The sequence below is a fragment of the Dromaius novaehollandiae genome, chromosome 16, assembly GCF_036370855.1.
Source record: "Dromaius novaehollandiae isolate bDroNov1 chromosome 16, bDroNov1.hap1, whole genome shotgun sequence".
In the NCBI taxonomy this organism is placed as follows: domain Eukaryota; kingdom Metazoa; phylum Chordata; class Aves; order Casuariiformes; family Dromaiidae; genus Dromaius; species Dromaius novaehollandiae.
In genome coordinates, this window is record NC_088113.1 from 13,156,478 (window position 1) to 13,172,389 (window position 15,912).

The 15,912-nt window shown below is 47.8% G+C and overlaps 1 protein-coding gene across 6 annotated transcripts in view; it reads right to left on the reverse strand.

The window, feature by feature from the left end:
• The window catches only part of NFATC2 (nuclear factor of activated T cells 2), a 100,749-nt gene that overhangs the window by 70,250 nt on the left and 14,587 nt on the right, over nt 1–15,912 (reverse strand). For 3 of the 6 annotated variants that reach the window (XM_026099634.2, XM_064521521.1, XM_064521523.1), the window contains exons 2-3: nt 13,393–14,416; nt 11,789–11,957 (exon numbers count right to left, since the gene is read on the reverse strand). In XM_026099634.2, the coding sequence (XP_025955419.1) occupies nt 11,789–11,957; nt 13,393–14,416 (1,193 nt within the window). The remainder of the gene's footprint in view (nt 1–11,788; nt 11,958–13,392; nt 14,417–15,912) is intronic. The other 3 variants (XM_026099636.2, XM_064521525.1, XM_064521522.1) reach the window with 2 other exon arrangements.

Below are 15,912 nucleotides of genomic sequence, written 5' to 3' on the forward strand. Positions count from 1 at the left end.
CACAGCGGCCCGCCAGCCTCGCCGAAGGCTTCGCAGCCTCGGCTGCAAACGGCATCAGCGTGCTCCGGCCACATTACCTCGGTTCCTACTAGCACGGCAAGTGGCTGCGTTTGCTTTCTTAACCAATGGGTTTCGGAGCCAAATTTTCCTTAGGATTTCTAGTTTGGGTATTGCGCGTGGGAAAGCTAGAGACCCGGCCCGCCTGCCAACGCGGATGGGTTTTGCAAGACAAAAGCAGGAGCACCTGCAAGTCTTAGGGGCACCTCGAAGAGCCCCGGTGAAAACATCGCTCCCTGCGATACGGAGGCTGGTCGCCTTAGCGAGTAGAAGGGAGTAATTTGTTTCCCATTCGTCCCAGCCGAGCCTTGCCTGTCAGGCATGTAGGACTTTCTCCCCTGGGAGGTATAAAGCTGCATCTTTAAAGCTGATTGCACACATCTTCCTGTCTAGACAACGGCAGCTACTGCCAGAAGGAAAGTATAAAACTGGGGAATGAATTCACTAGTCTTGGTGATTTTATTTGCTTGAAACTAATCAGCTCTCCTGCTTGTTTCAGCTCACTGTAACGTGAGGCTCAGGCTGTTCAGCGCCGCGTGCGACTTGCTCTCTCCCCGCGGAAGGCACCGCAGCCTCCCTCCGAGCGGGGCGTGCACGTGTGTGGGCAGCTCTGGGAACAGGGCCGCGCTGGTGCAGAGCAGCCGTCGCCAGCCGTTAGCGAAAGGTGGGAAACCGGAGCTCGGCTGGCAACGCTTAATTAGAAGCGAATACAAAGCCGCGTGAGAAATCGCTTCCTCCTGCCGCTTCCCTTTTCCTGCTGTACACATGGAGATAAGGGCGCGCTCGCAGCTCTCCCCGGGCTCCCAAGGAGCGGCACCCGGCTTCGGCAGGCAGCTCGCCCCGCGCCGGGGACCCCGCGCCCCCAACGCCCCCCTTCTTCCAGAAACAGCAAGAGCTTGCAGAGCCGAACCGGTGGCACCGAGCTTTTGACACCACAAATGACTCCTCTGCTCAGGCTCCCCACCAGCCCCGAGGCCGTTTCCCGTGCCAGCACGCGTTTTGGGACAGTACGGAGCAGAGGAGGTGAAGATGTGCCTGCCTGAATAGGTCCGGCCCGCCACAGCGCGTTCGCTATGCCCATTCGGTTCTTCTGGCTGAAGGAGCTCTGCATGTGGGTTCAGTCATTAATTCTCGTCAATGATGCACTCCGACTGCAACCATTTCAAGGATTTTTGGGGGTCTTTATTCAACAATATGCTGACCGAGATGGAAAAGCCTCTGTGTTGTCTCGGGGAGACTAGCATATCAATAGCTGTCAGTAATTAGCACAAAGACCTCATCCAGCCACCATGTCGTGTAGCAGCTCGCCTGCCTGCTTTACTTAGGGGCTGACATTGAGCAATAAAGTTGAAACTTGTCACATGTTTTTGTTCAATTTAATGTACTTGGGACATAGCAAAAGAACGCAAACCAGAAGGAAATCTCTGCCTCAGTTTTTTTTTTACTCCTTACTGAAGCAGTCTAAAAAGGCCTCAGAAGATAATCCTTTGAACATCTGATTCTGCTAAATAATGAGTTTTTATTATACTCAGTTTTGCATGTTTCTTATTTTGGTGACAATTTTGTCAAAATTCCAAGGACTGAGTCTCATTTGCTCTACTGCTCCTTACAGCAAATGACAACCAGAATCCCAGAGCCTAACTGGGCTTTCTCCTTTCACCCTGGACTAAAACAGAGGTCTAGGCCGGGGAAGGCAACTCACAGCAGAGAGCAATCGAGGGTCGAAGCAGCGTTTTGTCCCTGTCGCTTTTGACACTGACCTTACATCACAACACGGGCAAGCTGTTTCTGCTCTGTGCCTCAGTTTCCCTGCCCCTACGAAGAGCTGATCCCATTGTCAGGATGCTTTGACTGTCTCAGCGGTGGTGTGGGAACAGCCCTCAGCCCAGCGAGCTGGAGCAGAGTGAAGGGGGGCAAGCTGAAACGCTGCCTTATTGCCTAAATCTGCAGCTCCCTCTGCAACAGCCATTTCGCTCTTTCTGGTAAGTGGAAGAAGCAGCAACGCTCCAGGTGCGGCACCGAGCACGCGGCCTCGGGTGCAACCCGTTCGCTGCTGGACAGCCCCGACACCGCTGCACAGCCGAGACGGGGGCACAGCTCGAGAGTGGGGAGACAGGACAGAAGGAGCAGCTAGAGCATCACGGAGCGACTCGGTCCAGCCTGCAATGACAACTGATCTGAACGAATTGAACCTCAAACCAAATCACCGCTGTCCAGCAAGGCTCAGAGCCATGTCTCCCTGCTAGAGCAGGGTCTGCGTCCAGGCACACCAGGTCAGTCTTTTGCTTAGCCACAGGCTATTTGACTGAATGTCAGATTTTGGAAAGAATCGTGGCCATTTTTGGAGAGGGGGAAAAAAAGAAAGCCCCAGGAGCCTCTCTCCTCCCTGATTTCATTCTCATGCTAAAATCAGCAACAGGAGGCATGCTCGGAGAGCTAATAACTCAGGCCTGTTGGAAGCCTCAAGGTTTCAACAGTTGTTTCAGAATGAAGTAGAGAGACCCCAGAAAATTTTCACCAAGAGCCAGGCAGGAGGAGTCCAGTCCCTTTTGCCCTGAAGAGCTATCAGCCTGCCGAGCAAAATGCTCCCCCAGGACACGGGAGACCCAGGTGCAGGTCCTTGCTTGGAGCGAGGCAGAGTTGCAATTAAACAGACATTGGTCTTGAGAGGGAGGGAGGAACTAGAGGCTTAGCTGTACAGCGAAGCGGGTGACCATAAAGCTCTGATGTGAGTTTACAGGACACCGTCCGCCGTGCATGAACTTCTCCTGCTCTTAGCATGCTGAAAATGGGATGAGCTTTGCAGGCATCACTGCTGGGCTGGGAGGGTCCACGTGCACGTCTAAGAGCCATCAACGCCAGCGCTGCTTTCCTGCACGCTGGCTCCCCCACGCAGACAAGCCTCGAGTACAGTCTCCCAGCTAAAGCACTCAAGACTAACCCAAGCCTTGCATCTGCCTAATCAAGAAATTTGAACCCGGGCCTTTTGCATCTCACAGACATGTCTTTATCCTCTGTTTGCTATACTTTCTGTTCCCCCACCTCCGCCAAAGTTTCTTTCATCAAAGCAATGCATTTTAGACTGGACTATTTTTTGGACACTGAAACTTTCAGCAACGACCCTTCAGTTGTCTCTAGCACAAAGCAGCACCCAAACTTGGCACCCCAACTGCAAATCAGGGCAATATTGCCTCGCCTTCTCCTGGGTCAGAGCACACGACACCCGTGACGCGGAGGGTATCGATCTGAGGGAATTCCAGTAATTACAAAAAGAGCTTCTTGAGGAACCCAAAGCAGAGCCCCTCTCCTAGCACACACTGCCTCCGCACATAAGGTCTGCCGGAGGTACCGCATCCCTTCCGCACACAGGCATGCAGGCCCAGCGTAAAGACTTTCAGTAACATAGGATCCAGCTTGTTGCCAGTTAATTTCTCCCACTAGCTAATTATCCTCACCATTATCCTACAGTTCTCTTCTTGCATGAATATTAGAGAAAGCATTTATATCTTCACAAGCCAGCTCTTCCTCTGATCTTGGTTTATTAGAGATCATATTTGATATTCCCTATTATTCCATCCAGTTCCGCATCTTAACACAAGCCAAGTTCAGACTTCTCTGTGTTTTCCTATACTACTTTTAATTTGACTAGTAATTTCATTTCCTCAGTGGCCCCAGTGAGCCTTCAGATAGACATATCTCAAGGTAGGGACATGCTATCGCCACGAGCTGTAATGTGAGGGATACTGGCTGATCTACCCTTAAATCTGATGGGATATTTTTGAACAGAATTTCCCAGATGTACCTAAAATTGAGGTCTGTGTTTTTAGACCTGCACATCTATCCCTGCAATAAGCACATGTAACCACAGTAAACATATCCAGAAACCAACAGCTCTGAGCTTAAATAGCATGCACAAACATCATGTGGTGCAAACAGCCCCCGTAATCCTGCAGGTAAATCAGGTGTGAAACGCACAATTTGTCATGCACTGCCCTGTGCGGGTACAATCCTTGCAAGATCCAAAAGCAGCAGAGCCTGCATGAGGCTCCTACTTGCTAGAAAAAGGAAGTAAACGCAACGAGAATGGCACAAAAATGCTCTACAGCATAAGCCCGCTCCACGGCGCAAGTGCAGCCCAGCCAAACGCTGGGGAAACGCAAACGCGCCGAGCTTCGCTCCAGTCCCCGACTTCCCCTTAGCTAAACAAGGCAAGTGGGAAGGCAGACAGAGGGACTAAGCTAGTCCTATTTGCCCTCACCAGCAAATCTCCCTGGCAAGCTAGTTCTGACCCCAGTGGCCCTGCGTCTCTAATCGAGCCCTACTCGAGAGGGTGCGAATCACAGGAGCAGGCTCTGAGCTGGCCCCGAGTTTCCACCAAAGCTTCTCCTCCTAATAAGCAGGAGAATCAGCAGCATGCTGGAAGTCACTTACATTTGAAAGTCGGAGCCCCATGGGAAGCCTCGGCTAGAAAACAATGTCGTCTTTGACTTCGAAACCACAAGAAAACACATAGGGCAAAATTGGAATATAAAAGGAAAGTGGAACATAAGTTTGCTTTTGCGAAGCAGCTCCTGCGTGTTCCACTAACAACTCCACAATTATGGCTCCTTTTTAATTAAAAAAAAAGAAAAAAGGCAGTGAAAGTCACCACAGTTTTAGAGGTTAAAACGCAAGGGAAAGTTGGGTTGGCGCTGCTGAACAGAAAGAGCCCCTGCATGAGAGCTTTCCGGCAGCAAGGAACTGCAGCAAGGAGAAGCCCGGCGTGCGGCCCCGGGGTTTGGGGAGCACACTGCCTCCCTGCCCTCCACTTCAACACCCGTAGACTTGGTCAACGCTTGGTAGACTCGGCCCACATTTGGCTGTTGCACCAGTATTAAACAGCTGGGAAATTTATTTAATTTTTTTTGCTATAACATTCGAGCCAGTGAGAGCCCTCGAGCAGAGGTAGCTGTGTCAGCAGGATGGCAGCTCGTACCAGATTACCGCCTCCCCTTCGCCTCGGGGATCGAGGCCGCGGGCAGACAGCCTTGGGGGGCTCGGCGGTGCCGCTGAAGGCCGCCTCGGGCCCAGCTTGCCGGTCGCTGCCCCGCTGGAGGTCACTGCTCCACAGCCTCTCCCATGGAGGAACTGGCAGCAGCTTCTGCTACCTCGAGCACCCAGGACAGAGAAGACCGAGGACCTCGCTGACGTCTGAGACACCTGCATCACCAAAGCTTTTGCTAAATGACCCGCCCAGGTGACTTCAGGACACTGGGTGCAGGCAGGGTCCACCCGAGATATCACCTCCTCCTGCTGTGGGGGGAGACGGGGGGCAGGAGGAGCCCCGGCGGTCCGACTCGGAGGGAAAAGGTCCCTCCAGCCTCCCGACCACGCGACTCAGCATCGCCCGTAGCGTTTACCTTCCCGAGGCCCCCGAGCGCCGCGGCCGGGAGGGCCCACACGCCGCTCCCCCACTTCCTGGGGAAGCGCCGAAGCCGCCGAGCTGCTGCGTAAAGGCGGGCGGCAGCAGTGCCACCGCCGACCCGTCCGCCCACGCCTACCCAAAAACGGGAGCCGCCGCGCCGGCTTTCTGCAGCGGCGCCGACCTCCGCTGCTCCGGGCACAGCCCATCGCCGGGCCGCGCCGGCTCCCGTTTCCATCCCTTCGGCCTGCGGGAAGCCCGGCGGGAGGGAGGCCTCCGGGGGAGGGATTTGCCCCCGCGATCGGGTGGCCGCGGAGGCAGGCCCTAGCTGCTTTCGAAAATTGCCACCTCAGATCGCACTGAATTAGATTATCTGAGAGTGGGAAAAAAAACAAGGTCTCCGATGAAAAATGGAGTTAACAATACAGTGAACGTGAGAGGAAAAGTGAGGGACGCGAGCAAGTCACCGGTTACTTACGTGCTGCTTTTCATGCAGAAGCATTTGAGCCTTTTATAAAGATACATTAGCAAAGCAATGCATTGGGGAAAGATTTGCTGAGACGGCAATAAAAAACAACATGCCAGAGTTGGGCATGTTCCTTTGAGAAAATTACTACAAATTACTGTGCTGAAGAGCTGTGCAGAAAAACAGCTTCCTTGAAGCCTGTGTACAGCAAAATAAGTCCAAAACACACAGACGGGGGAAAAAAATGGGTGGTGGTGGGGAATAGTAAAAATAAGTACAAATAAGGAATCCTGTATGTACTCTTTTACCCCAAGACTTATACGAATTCTTATAAACAAGGTTTTAACAAAATAATATACCTCCACCTCTTTATAGTCCATGGCAGATGCACAACTGAACTTGATGCCCTGTATCACTGCTCCCAGTTACACTGGGTGAACCCAGCAGTAAATCACACATTTACTGAGCGCCTTCCTCTCCAAGGAGCCCTGAGGACTTCAGAATGTGGGAAAATTATCACGTGAAATGGGTCTGTGTCAATTATACACATGGGCTGCAACACGTGTAACTGCAACACACTTCTAATGACACAAGTACAGATCCGATTATCCAGAGTACGTGGACAGTTATTTGCATAAAGCAACAGCCTATCCTCTCTAAAAGCATTTCCTTTCACTCCCACTTGCTTCGAAGGAAGGACAAGGGCTCTGCTTACAACTCCCTGAAATGTCACACAATTGTGTGAAACATCATTTCCACATGTTTGAGTGCTTTGAAAAAAAACTGGCTTCATGCAAAGCACAAAACCAGAACCACTAAATTTAATGGAAGTCTTCAAAATAATATTTACATGGCTTTTAGGTGGCCATAGACTTTACTTGACCATGGGTGAAGCTCCTCCAAACCCAGCCTTTGCTACTGAGAAGGTCTTTCCTTCTCAGCACTGTCTTAAATAGTTCAAAGATAGAAGAAACTTTGCTGAAGAAATTAAAATCTCTGTTTAGGATCCTCTGTCTCTCTCCTCCTTTTTGTGAGGTAAGAGAGGGAAGAAGTCTTATTTCAACATTTTCCCGTGGGCGGTATGAGAAAAAAACACCCACGCCAGCATCCAGCATGACTCAAGTGCTATCACACGTCAAGAGGAACAAGGGGCAGGGGAGTGAGGAATGCCAACAACCCCAAAATGTTAGTATCTCCTGAGTGGTGGGAGTTCTTAGAAAGCTCACTGAAAATAGTGCTGGGAGAGATCTCAAGGGATCCTCTAGCTCATCTCTCCTGTCCCAAGCAGAATTCAAATATATCCATGTACTTCCTAGCAGATGTTTGCCTAAAAGCATGCAGAGATGGAGATTTTTACCCCTCTGGACAGGGAGTCTGCTGCCAAGTGAACTTGGATAGAACTAGGTTTGCTTTTGGATTGCCATCTCAATCCCAGTCTTATCCATAAGCTCTTGATGCAGGAGCAGTCTCTGTCCTTCATGGGGGACAGCCTCTTTCAGAGTTTTGACTGGGGCAGCTGTAGTACAAAGAACAGCTGTCCCTCTAACTTGCTGAAAGAGTTGGAAAGGAGGAAAAAAACCATGCCTACCCCTCCTCTGCAGTCTCAGTCACTGGGCGGACCTGCAAGGCGATAGGTGTACGTAAACTTCAGCTTTGTCCTTGCTACACCGGATTTCCTTGCTGTTTTCAGTGACTTAACATCTAGGGGATACTCACACTGTCTAAATATTGGCATTCAACTTAAGGCCCTAAAATAGAAGCCCAGCTTCTCTATACTTAATAGCAAGCTGCAGTTTCCTCCCAAGAGTGATTCAGAACACCTAAACTGGGAGCCTACGTTTCTCTGTACAACTCTAGGTGGACCCTGAAGTTTGTTGGTGTGAACATTACATGGGCTTCTCTCTTCCTTCTGCCCCAGTAAACAAAGTAGTAAATGCCCTCTTCTGTATGGACCATCTAACCAGAAGTTTTGGTTTAATCGGACTCTCCTTCTGCCACACTGCAGAACTGGTGCAGAGTCTTGTGCACAAACTCTCGAGGCTAGAAACGTGAAGAAGAGGAAGCAGCATCAGAAAGATAAACCACAAGATAAGGCCTGGAGGATATGAGATCTGCTGGTCTGTAGCTTCAGAGCACCCAAAAGAAGAAACTCGCATGCAAAACATAGTTTTCAAAAAATACTGCAGGTCAACACCATGCTGCAAAAATTAGCCAACATTTTCTCCTGCAGAAGGTTCAGCTGGATAATGAGTCACATGGAGGGTTAATTTAAAAGAAAGCTGTTAGGAAAATTTAAGAGCCAGATAATATTTTAGAGAATATCAAATAATCAAAATGCTGTAATCACATTCTATCAAAAGTGGTTGTAAAACTTCATAACATGAATGAGGCATTCAGCCGCAGTATAAATCATACTGCTTTGATGGGATTCTCCCACTCTGCATGGGTTTGGCTTCTCAGTATTTAAGTGCAAGGATTTAAGAGAGAGCACTGAATTCAAGGGAGTTGGTACAGAGAGGTTCTAGCACTCCAAAAAAATCCAAGGATGGTGGGTTCCAGTCACCACCATTTCCAAGCTGCTGTGAGTCTCTAGTGAAGGTCTGTAGCCTGCCGGAGAGCTACAGCCCCACCATCCCCAGGTAAGCAGCACCGTTCCCTGCTCGGGGACTGGGAATTAATAGATCTTGTTGAAAACTCATTTCATTTCATCTCATTGCAACCAGTTGCCTTTAACTCCTGCACACTTTCCTCAACACAGCTTCTACTATTTAAAAATGGATGCTTGCCTGTTCCATTTTGTCTATTTTTGTACCATTTGAACTTAACAAAAACACAAAAGTTGAAATTCACTAAGGGGAAAGAATAAAAAAAAAACAACCTGGAGCCAAATAACTTTTATGACATGAAAACTTGAGATTTTACTAGCCTTCACAAGTTTCAGATGTCATAAACCATACAGGTGCAACTATCTCATTGCATCGTACCCATATGAACCTTGTTATGTTAAAATGAACACAAATCCAATAAATACTTCTATGTTTATAATAAACCTCCACAAAGAAACTGTCCATATTTTCCCCATATGCAGGCACAGCTGTGCAGAGGCACATCTGCTTGGGAGTCTTTAATGTGGATCTTTGAATTTACAGTTCAGTATCCTTAAGCCTGACAGTAAATTATGATAAAACTAGGAATATCAGTTCCTGTCTCCAAATGAAAATATAAATCCCTCTCTGATTGATATTGATTACAGGAAGGAAATAAAGTACTTTTATTTCCCCATGTCACAAGAAACTCCTTCATTGCAATAAACATCCTGTTGATAGGAATATCTTGGGAAGGTAAATGATACAAGTTTGTAAGCACACTGAGAAATGAGTAAATGCTGACTGGCCATGTAGTTCATGTATCCACATGGCTGCAACACACCACAGTGGGTAATGAGTTTGCCAGATTCATAAACTAAAAAGATTGCATATATTAAGGTATATCAAATGTGATCAGTATTTATTATTATCCTGCACCCTTTACTCAAATATCCAGTCCATATGCACAAGTCCAGCCCTACCAAAGTAAATAAACCCATTGATTTAACAATTTATGGCTTGATTTTAAAAGGGGCTGAGCCTGCAGGGGAACATTTAACATATGTTTGATGTTAAGCATAGATCAACCAGTGAAATTAGTGGTATTGATCACATGCTTAAATGATTTCCTGGCTCAGCCTTGCTATAGCAAGTAACGATTGTGACAGGAGCACGCGCAGGATGCACCTTAACTTCACATAATAAAAGTTGTAGCTGTGGTTGATGTATATAGTTGCTGAACATCATTACTAGCAGTATCACAATAGCACCTTGCAACCCTGGCCAAAAGCGTGGCTTTACTTCCTGAATGGTACTAGCTGAAATCAGGAGGAAACGAGCGAAAAGACTGATGTGGCCCTACATGAACACAGTTCAGCTACGCAATCATTATTTTACATAAAACTCGCCATGGTAAAGGAGAAGCCCTCCACCCTTTGTAACACACTAATGGTTCAGCTCATCCACCTTTCAGCTCAGCACAGCGCCAGATCTGGGTACCTCCATCGCCGTCAGTTTGCAGCTTGTTCACCTCTTGCAGTTGTTTCTGTAGTGACATCAACCCAATTCATGAGCGAGCTCCTGCCAAAACTTGCTCACCCTTTCTCTTTAGGGTTACAAAGCCAGTAAATATGTCCCTCTCTGTATTTACAGTTTTAGAGAGGCCACCAAAATTACCTCTGAAACCATCCCTGCTGCTGTGTAACTAAGTTGTCCTTCTCTGTCCTTATCACACCACCACTACAGCTATTGCAGACTTCCGACTGGTGTCATATATCCAGACATCAGAAGAAGGCAGCGTTGCCACAGATGACGAGCAGAACTGCATGCGAGGGAGGACCCAGTGTCAGCAAGTTATGTATCAACCAAAAGGAATGTGCTGAGTGCCGGGATTACACACAGGTGAAATCCTCTGAGCTAAACTTAAATGGGCTTAAAATCAGAAGTTCTGGGAGAGGAAGAAAAGAGAGGAGAAGGAAGAGGAGCTAAAGAAAAATGCAAATGCAGGAAAAAGATGACTAGCAAAGGTGGAGGGGGCATGAAGAGAAATTTCACTGGAAAAATAAAACTAGTTCACACTATCGTATACAAAGGATTCATTTCAGCTAATGGAGCTTCCCAACCCCCTTGTGTAAGCAAAGGCTTCCCACTGTGTAGAAAAACACTTGGCCACATTCTCCTCTCTCTCACATGGGTGAGCTCACTCTTGAGACGGCAATGAAATGAAAAGGAGCCGACTGGAGTATGAGAAGAGAAATCGCGTTTTGAAAGCCCCCGAGGCACAGATCAGAAGAGGGAAAACACTACACTACTGCGCAAAAAATGACTTGTTAGCCCAAGATAATTTTGAAATTACTTTCCCAAACTATTAGACAGGCCTGCACAGTCTCCAGCGCAGCCTGCCCTGAAGATGGCTCGCTTTTGGATTACATCGGTTCAGCAACTGCTGGCAGCAGGGACTCAAGCAGCCGGCGTGACAGCAGGGACTCAAGCAGCCGGCGACCGCAGCCATCCCACGTGGCACGGCCTGACCCGACGGGGAAGCCGCCGAGGCGGGGGTCAGCGACGGGGCCGCGTGAGGGCTGCGTTACTGACTCTGGGGAAACCGCGGTTTAAAATCCATAAATTCATTGTTAGTCCATCTCCCAGTAAGGTTAATGAAGGTTGCCTTGCCTTCTCTTAAACTCTGAAAGGATGCGGAGGAGTCTCGTACTGCTTGGCTGTAGGCAACAGAGGGGAGCCAAGGATCAGACAGGGTCCGAAATACCCGTCGCGCCTCCCTGTCGCACCTAGAGGAGCAGGGCCTGACACCTTCATTCACCCCGGGTGCTTCACATCTAACACAGCCTGCTATTTATTTTAAATCTCAGTTTGGACAGGACGCTGTGCTAAAGCTGAGCTGGAAAGCTAGGCTTGATGCTTGCACATTTTGAGCCTCACGAAAAGCCTTAAGCGACACAGAGGAGCGTTTCCAAGACAAAACGGGTGCAGCTGGAGTTCAGCACAGCTGGACAGCTTATGACAGAGTTCAATCACAGGAGGTTTAACATCTAGCACAGAAAAGATGGCAAATATTTTGGCTGCGTTTCTGAGCTTTCACAAGCTAATCCAAGCCAAGCTTCCAAGCTTCCAGAAATTCACCACCGTTCGGCTTGAGGCCTGTTTACAAACACACCCAGACGCGCACACTCCCCCTTCGCAGGGTCATCCCAAGCGGGATTTTCAAAACTGAACTCATCCCCAACTCCATCGCTATCTGGGTATTCTCCAGTCCCTTACCTGGACGACGGGATGACCTCCGGTCGGTGCCTTGACCGCTCCCCGACTTCCCTCCGTCTCATAGTGCGCGCGGTGGTGGGGCTTCGGCTGCACTTCGATCCGTAACTCGTACGAGCCAGACTGGCTGGAGAGCGGCCACTCGAGCGGCGGGAGCGACTGCACGGGCAAGCTGCGCAGGGCGAGATCACACGGGCTGACACTGCTGGCACTTTATTTCTCAAAGCCCTGCGCTGCTCTGCCTCCATGTACCCCCGTGGCTGCTCTCCTGCTCTCGCTGAAACGACCAGGAGCTCGCTATTAACTTCGGTGAGAATATGCTGTCCTAACCACCTTTGATTACAAACTTCACTGAAATTCAGGATGGACACAGTGTTTTCCGTGGGCCTCCCCCACCCAGAAGCAAGGGAACTCCCTATTCTTCAATAGAAGTGTCTGCAGTGGTAATGATATTTCAAAGATTCCCCTCGCTTTTATTTAACTTTTGCTGTGCATCTTAAACTTTGATCATAGCTAACATACATTGTGAAATATTATCTCCATTCACCATTACTTACCAGTTGCATAAATTAATAGTTTCTTTAAAAAGACTATTTTAAAATAAAATTTATGATTTCTGTAAATAACAAGATGAACAAGAATAAAATGCTATATATTCTTACCTGATATTAGTTTTCCTGTTATCAAAATGCACAAGAGTTTATCGCATGAAATGAATACATTAAAAAGTACAACGAGAACTTGCACTGGATTTTAACCAGCCATTACCTTATTAGTATAAACTGCCGCCAAGACTACTCTAACAAACCATGGAAAGTCATGGCCCATGTTCCATGGCTTGCGATTTGTGTTTACTAGGTCCGGAGCAGCATGGGATAACCTCAGCGTGGGGATAACCTTGCCGACGAGAGGGCTGACAGGATTCCAGTTGCAACTGGAAGTGGAGTCACAAGTTTGGAAACCACTATCCTGGCAGATCTGAGCCGAGCAGGGTCCAAACCTGCACGCTGTGCTGCCGGGTGTCTCTAGTGCCAGCGTCAGACAATAGAGAGAGGAGATGAGGATAGTGCAAGTGACTGAGATTTTGGTTAAATGACAATTAACAAATCAACAACCAGCAATAAATCACTAGGGGTTGAATGAATGTTCAGTCTGACTTGGAGCAGCATGCTCTATTTTGAATCAGGAAATATTTATAGCATTTTCATCCTTGAAGGAAATTTCTGAGTGACATATTCACTGAATTTAGAATAGCAATCAAACCATTTTATTTAAAAGTGTTAGGACAGAGTGAGGGTGGCTGACCTTTGTCAAAGGCTGCCTGGAATTTGCTTTTTAGACAAATAGTTTGGCAAACTGAGGTGAATTTGTTGTATATTGTGGCATCAATGAACAACTTGCATGATGTTTTTTCCAAACCCAGATTTGTAACAGAATCATGATGTACTGGGTTCACAGCACACCATGGTACAATCACTGTCATCCCTGAACATTTAGCTTTGCTCTGCAGGAAGATTTGCCCAAGGAAACACTCCCTAGAAGCCATCACACATGACAGAGGGCCTCCTGAGATAAGAAAACACACAAGCACAAGAAGTGTTACATACCTGCAGAGAGGTATTGCAGGCATCAGTTGCTTTGTCCACGATGGAGGTACCAACAAAATCGATTCTGGGGCTGAGTTTCTCCTGTCCTCCTGCTCACAAGGCCCATGGAAGTCAACAGTCTGAAAGACGTGACATGGAATGCTGTTTTTGTGGGAAGGCATCGATGAAGGATCAGGGCTGGTTTTCCAAATTTTCGTGGGAACACCACAAGAAGGATCCGTAGGAAGGCTGTTCATAGCATCCATGGAAATAGAAGCGGTGGGCAACTGCGTGTAAGTAACTGAAGAGCTGTCTTCTCTCAATGGGATGCGAGGAGAGGATTGTGGAGAGGGGGTCCTTGACTGTCGTGGAGAAGTGGAAGGTGGCTGAGTATTGTAGAGCTCAGTGCAAGAGTACCTCCGTTTTGCACCTGGTGATGAAGATCTTGAGTTGGGACGGGGTGATGGTGAATGTTGTCCCAAGCAGGTTTCCTCCGTGATGCTTGTTCGTGGTGACATTATTGGAGAGGTTCTAGGAGAATAATGAGTATGGATGTTTTGAAACTGTGGACAAAGGTCATCACTAGGACCATTATTTGGTGAAACACATGGTGATGTGTAAGGAGAGAAATTTGTCTCTGAAATGAAACTTGCAGATGAGCCGCTACTAGCTGGGCTCAAACACAGCGGTTCTCTGTAGCCCTCAAAGCCAGGGACAGGCAGGGTAACCCTGGGGCTAGTGGTAGCTGAGTTTGACTGATGTTCTACCAAAAGATCTGTGTCTCTGCTGCGGAAGGGACCCCCTGAATGAATCAGTTCATGATATGGAGTAATTTCAATCCTAGGGCTTGGAGCAGAGGCCCCTGCAGCGTTTGCAGGGTGCGCAGGTGTTGTCCCTATGCTATCTGGCTGTCCATATCTGCCCATGGGATCTGCAGAAAGGCTAGAAAAAGCCAGGGGGCATGGCTTGAGGCCACAGTCCAAGACATCATGAGCGTATGTAACTCCAGAGGGTGGGCTGTTGGTTTTATGTGGAGTCGGTTCTTCTGGAAAAAGAAGGGTCTCTTTAAGACTATAAATACTACTACAGAAGCTGAGCAATCATGGATTAAAAAAATGCATATTTATAAACTGGATGTGATCTGGCAATAGGTAAATATTAGATTCGCTTAATTATTTTTAACTGCAATTAATGCTCATGAAAAGTACTGGATTAACAGCCAGGGAAGCTCAAGCGCTCCGAGCAGATGCAGCATGGACCACCGCAGTGCAAACTTCTCCACACTGCCCTGTCCATCTCCTGCTACCCGAACCCTGACCTAGAGGGATCACCTGCAAGGGTGAGAAGACACTTCAGCCTCTCTGCCCATTTAATTGCTGGCCTCTCTGCTGATTCTGCCAAAGATACCATTAGAACCGATTGGGGTGGTGTGATTTTGGTCAACTTTTGTCAACAAGGAGCTGGACTGAGACCATCACATCACTAAACCGGTTCCAAATAGGACTACATAAAACTAAAAGGTTGAGAAGCAGGTTTTGGTGAAGGGAAAACAAAAAACAAAAAGCCCCTTTCTTATACAGCAAAGTCCAGCCAAAAAAAGGCTTAATGAAACCAAAGCTGAATTCAAGCTCTTGAATGAAAAAGTCAGTTCTGTGTGATGATTTGTTTGGCTCCATATCATGTCAACAAAATCCACATAAGGAAGCACCAGATGATCAGAAAACACAATTGCAAATATTTGTTAGAAAAGGAAGAGAGAGAGAAGGGATCCAGCTCTAAGCTTACAGGCAATCACTTTCCAATTCCAGCTCAAGGAATACTGTAGCCAAAGAGGGATTATAACACTCAGAATAACTAGTAAGTATTCAGTCCGCCACTCTCTCCTGGGGCAAAAAAATCCCCTCCATTTCCAGAGATTCTCAGTTTTGCAAACTGTCCCCAGATTGCAGCACACAGCTCTTTTCCTAGGCAACAGCAACTCCCCTTGGCGTTCCTGAGCCCAGTCCTGATCTCGTCCCACCACCCATCAGGGTCTTAATGCCAGTGGTGGCGGACGACAGAGTCATGCCAAGTGGCCTGGGACAGACGCCTCAAGGTACAACACGTCAGCTGCCATGCCATTGTGGTTTCCCTCGCCTGGGGGCTGAACAATACTTGTCATTATGCAAAAGCATACAAAATACAATCAGGATTTTTATGTTTTTAAAGATTTCAATGCATTTGGCAGAAAATATTTGAAACGGCTCCACAGTTTGAGATCAACTTGCACTGTCTGCTCACTCTCAGGCAAAGATCAGTATGTGTCAGAGGCAAAGAGTGTTTTACTTAAATATTCAAATAACTCTTCCAGCGTTTTCTCCAACTCCTACACTACATGAGACAGCAATTCTCATGAACAAATAACATTACACATAAAACCTGGTAGGAGCTGACTGTATGTTTTGCAAAAGTAGCGAAAGGTTGTAGTGAAACTTTTACACACAGAAAGACTGTGATTTCATTTCAGGGGTATTCTGTTAGTTTTCAGGTTTAAATTCTTCT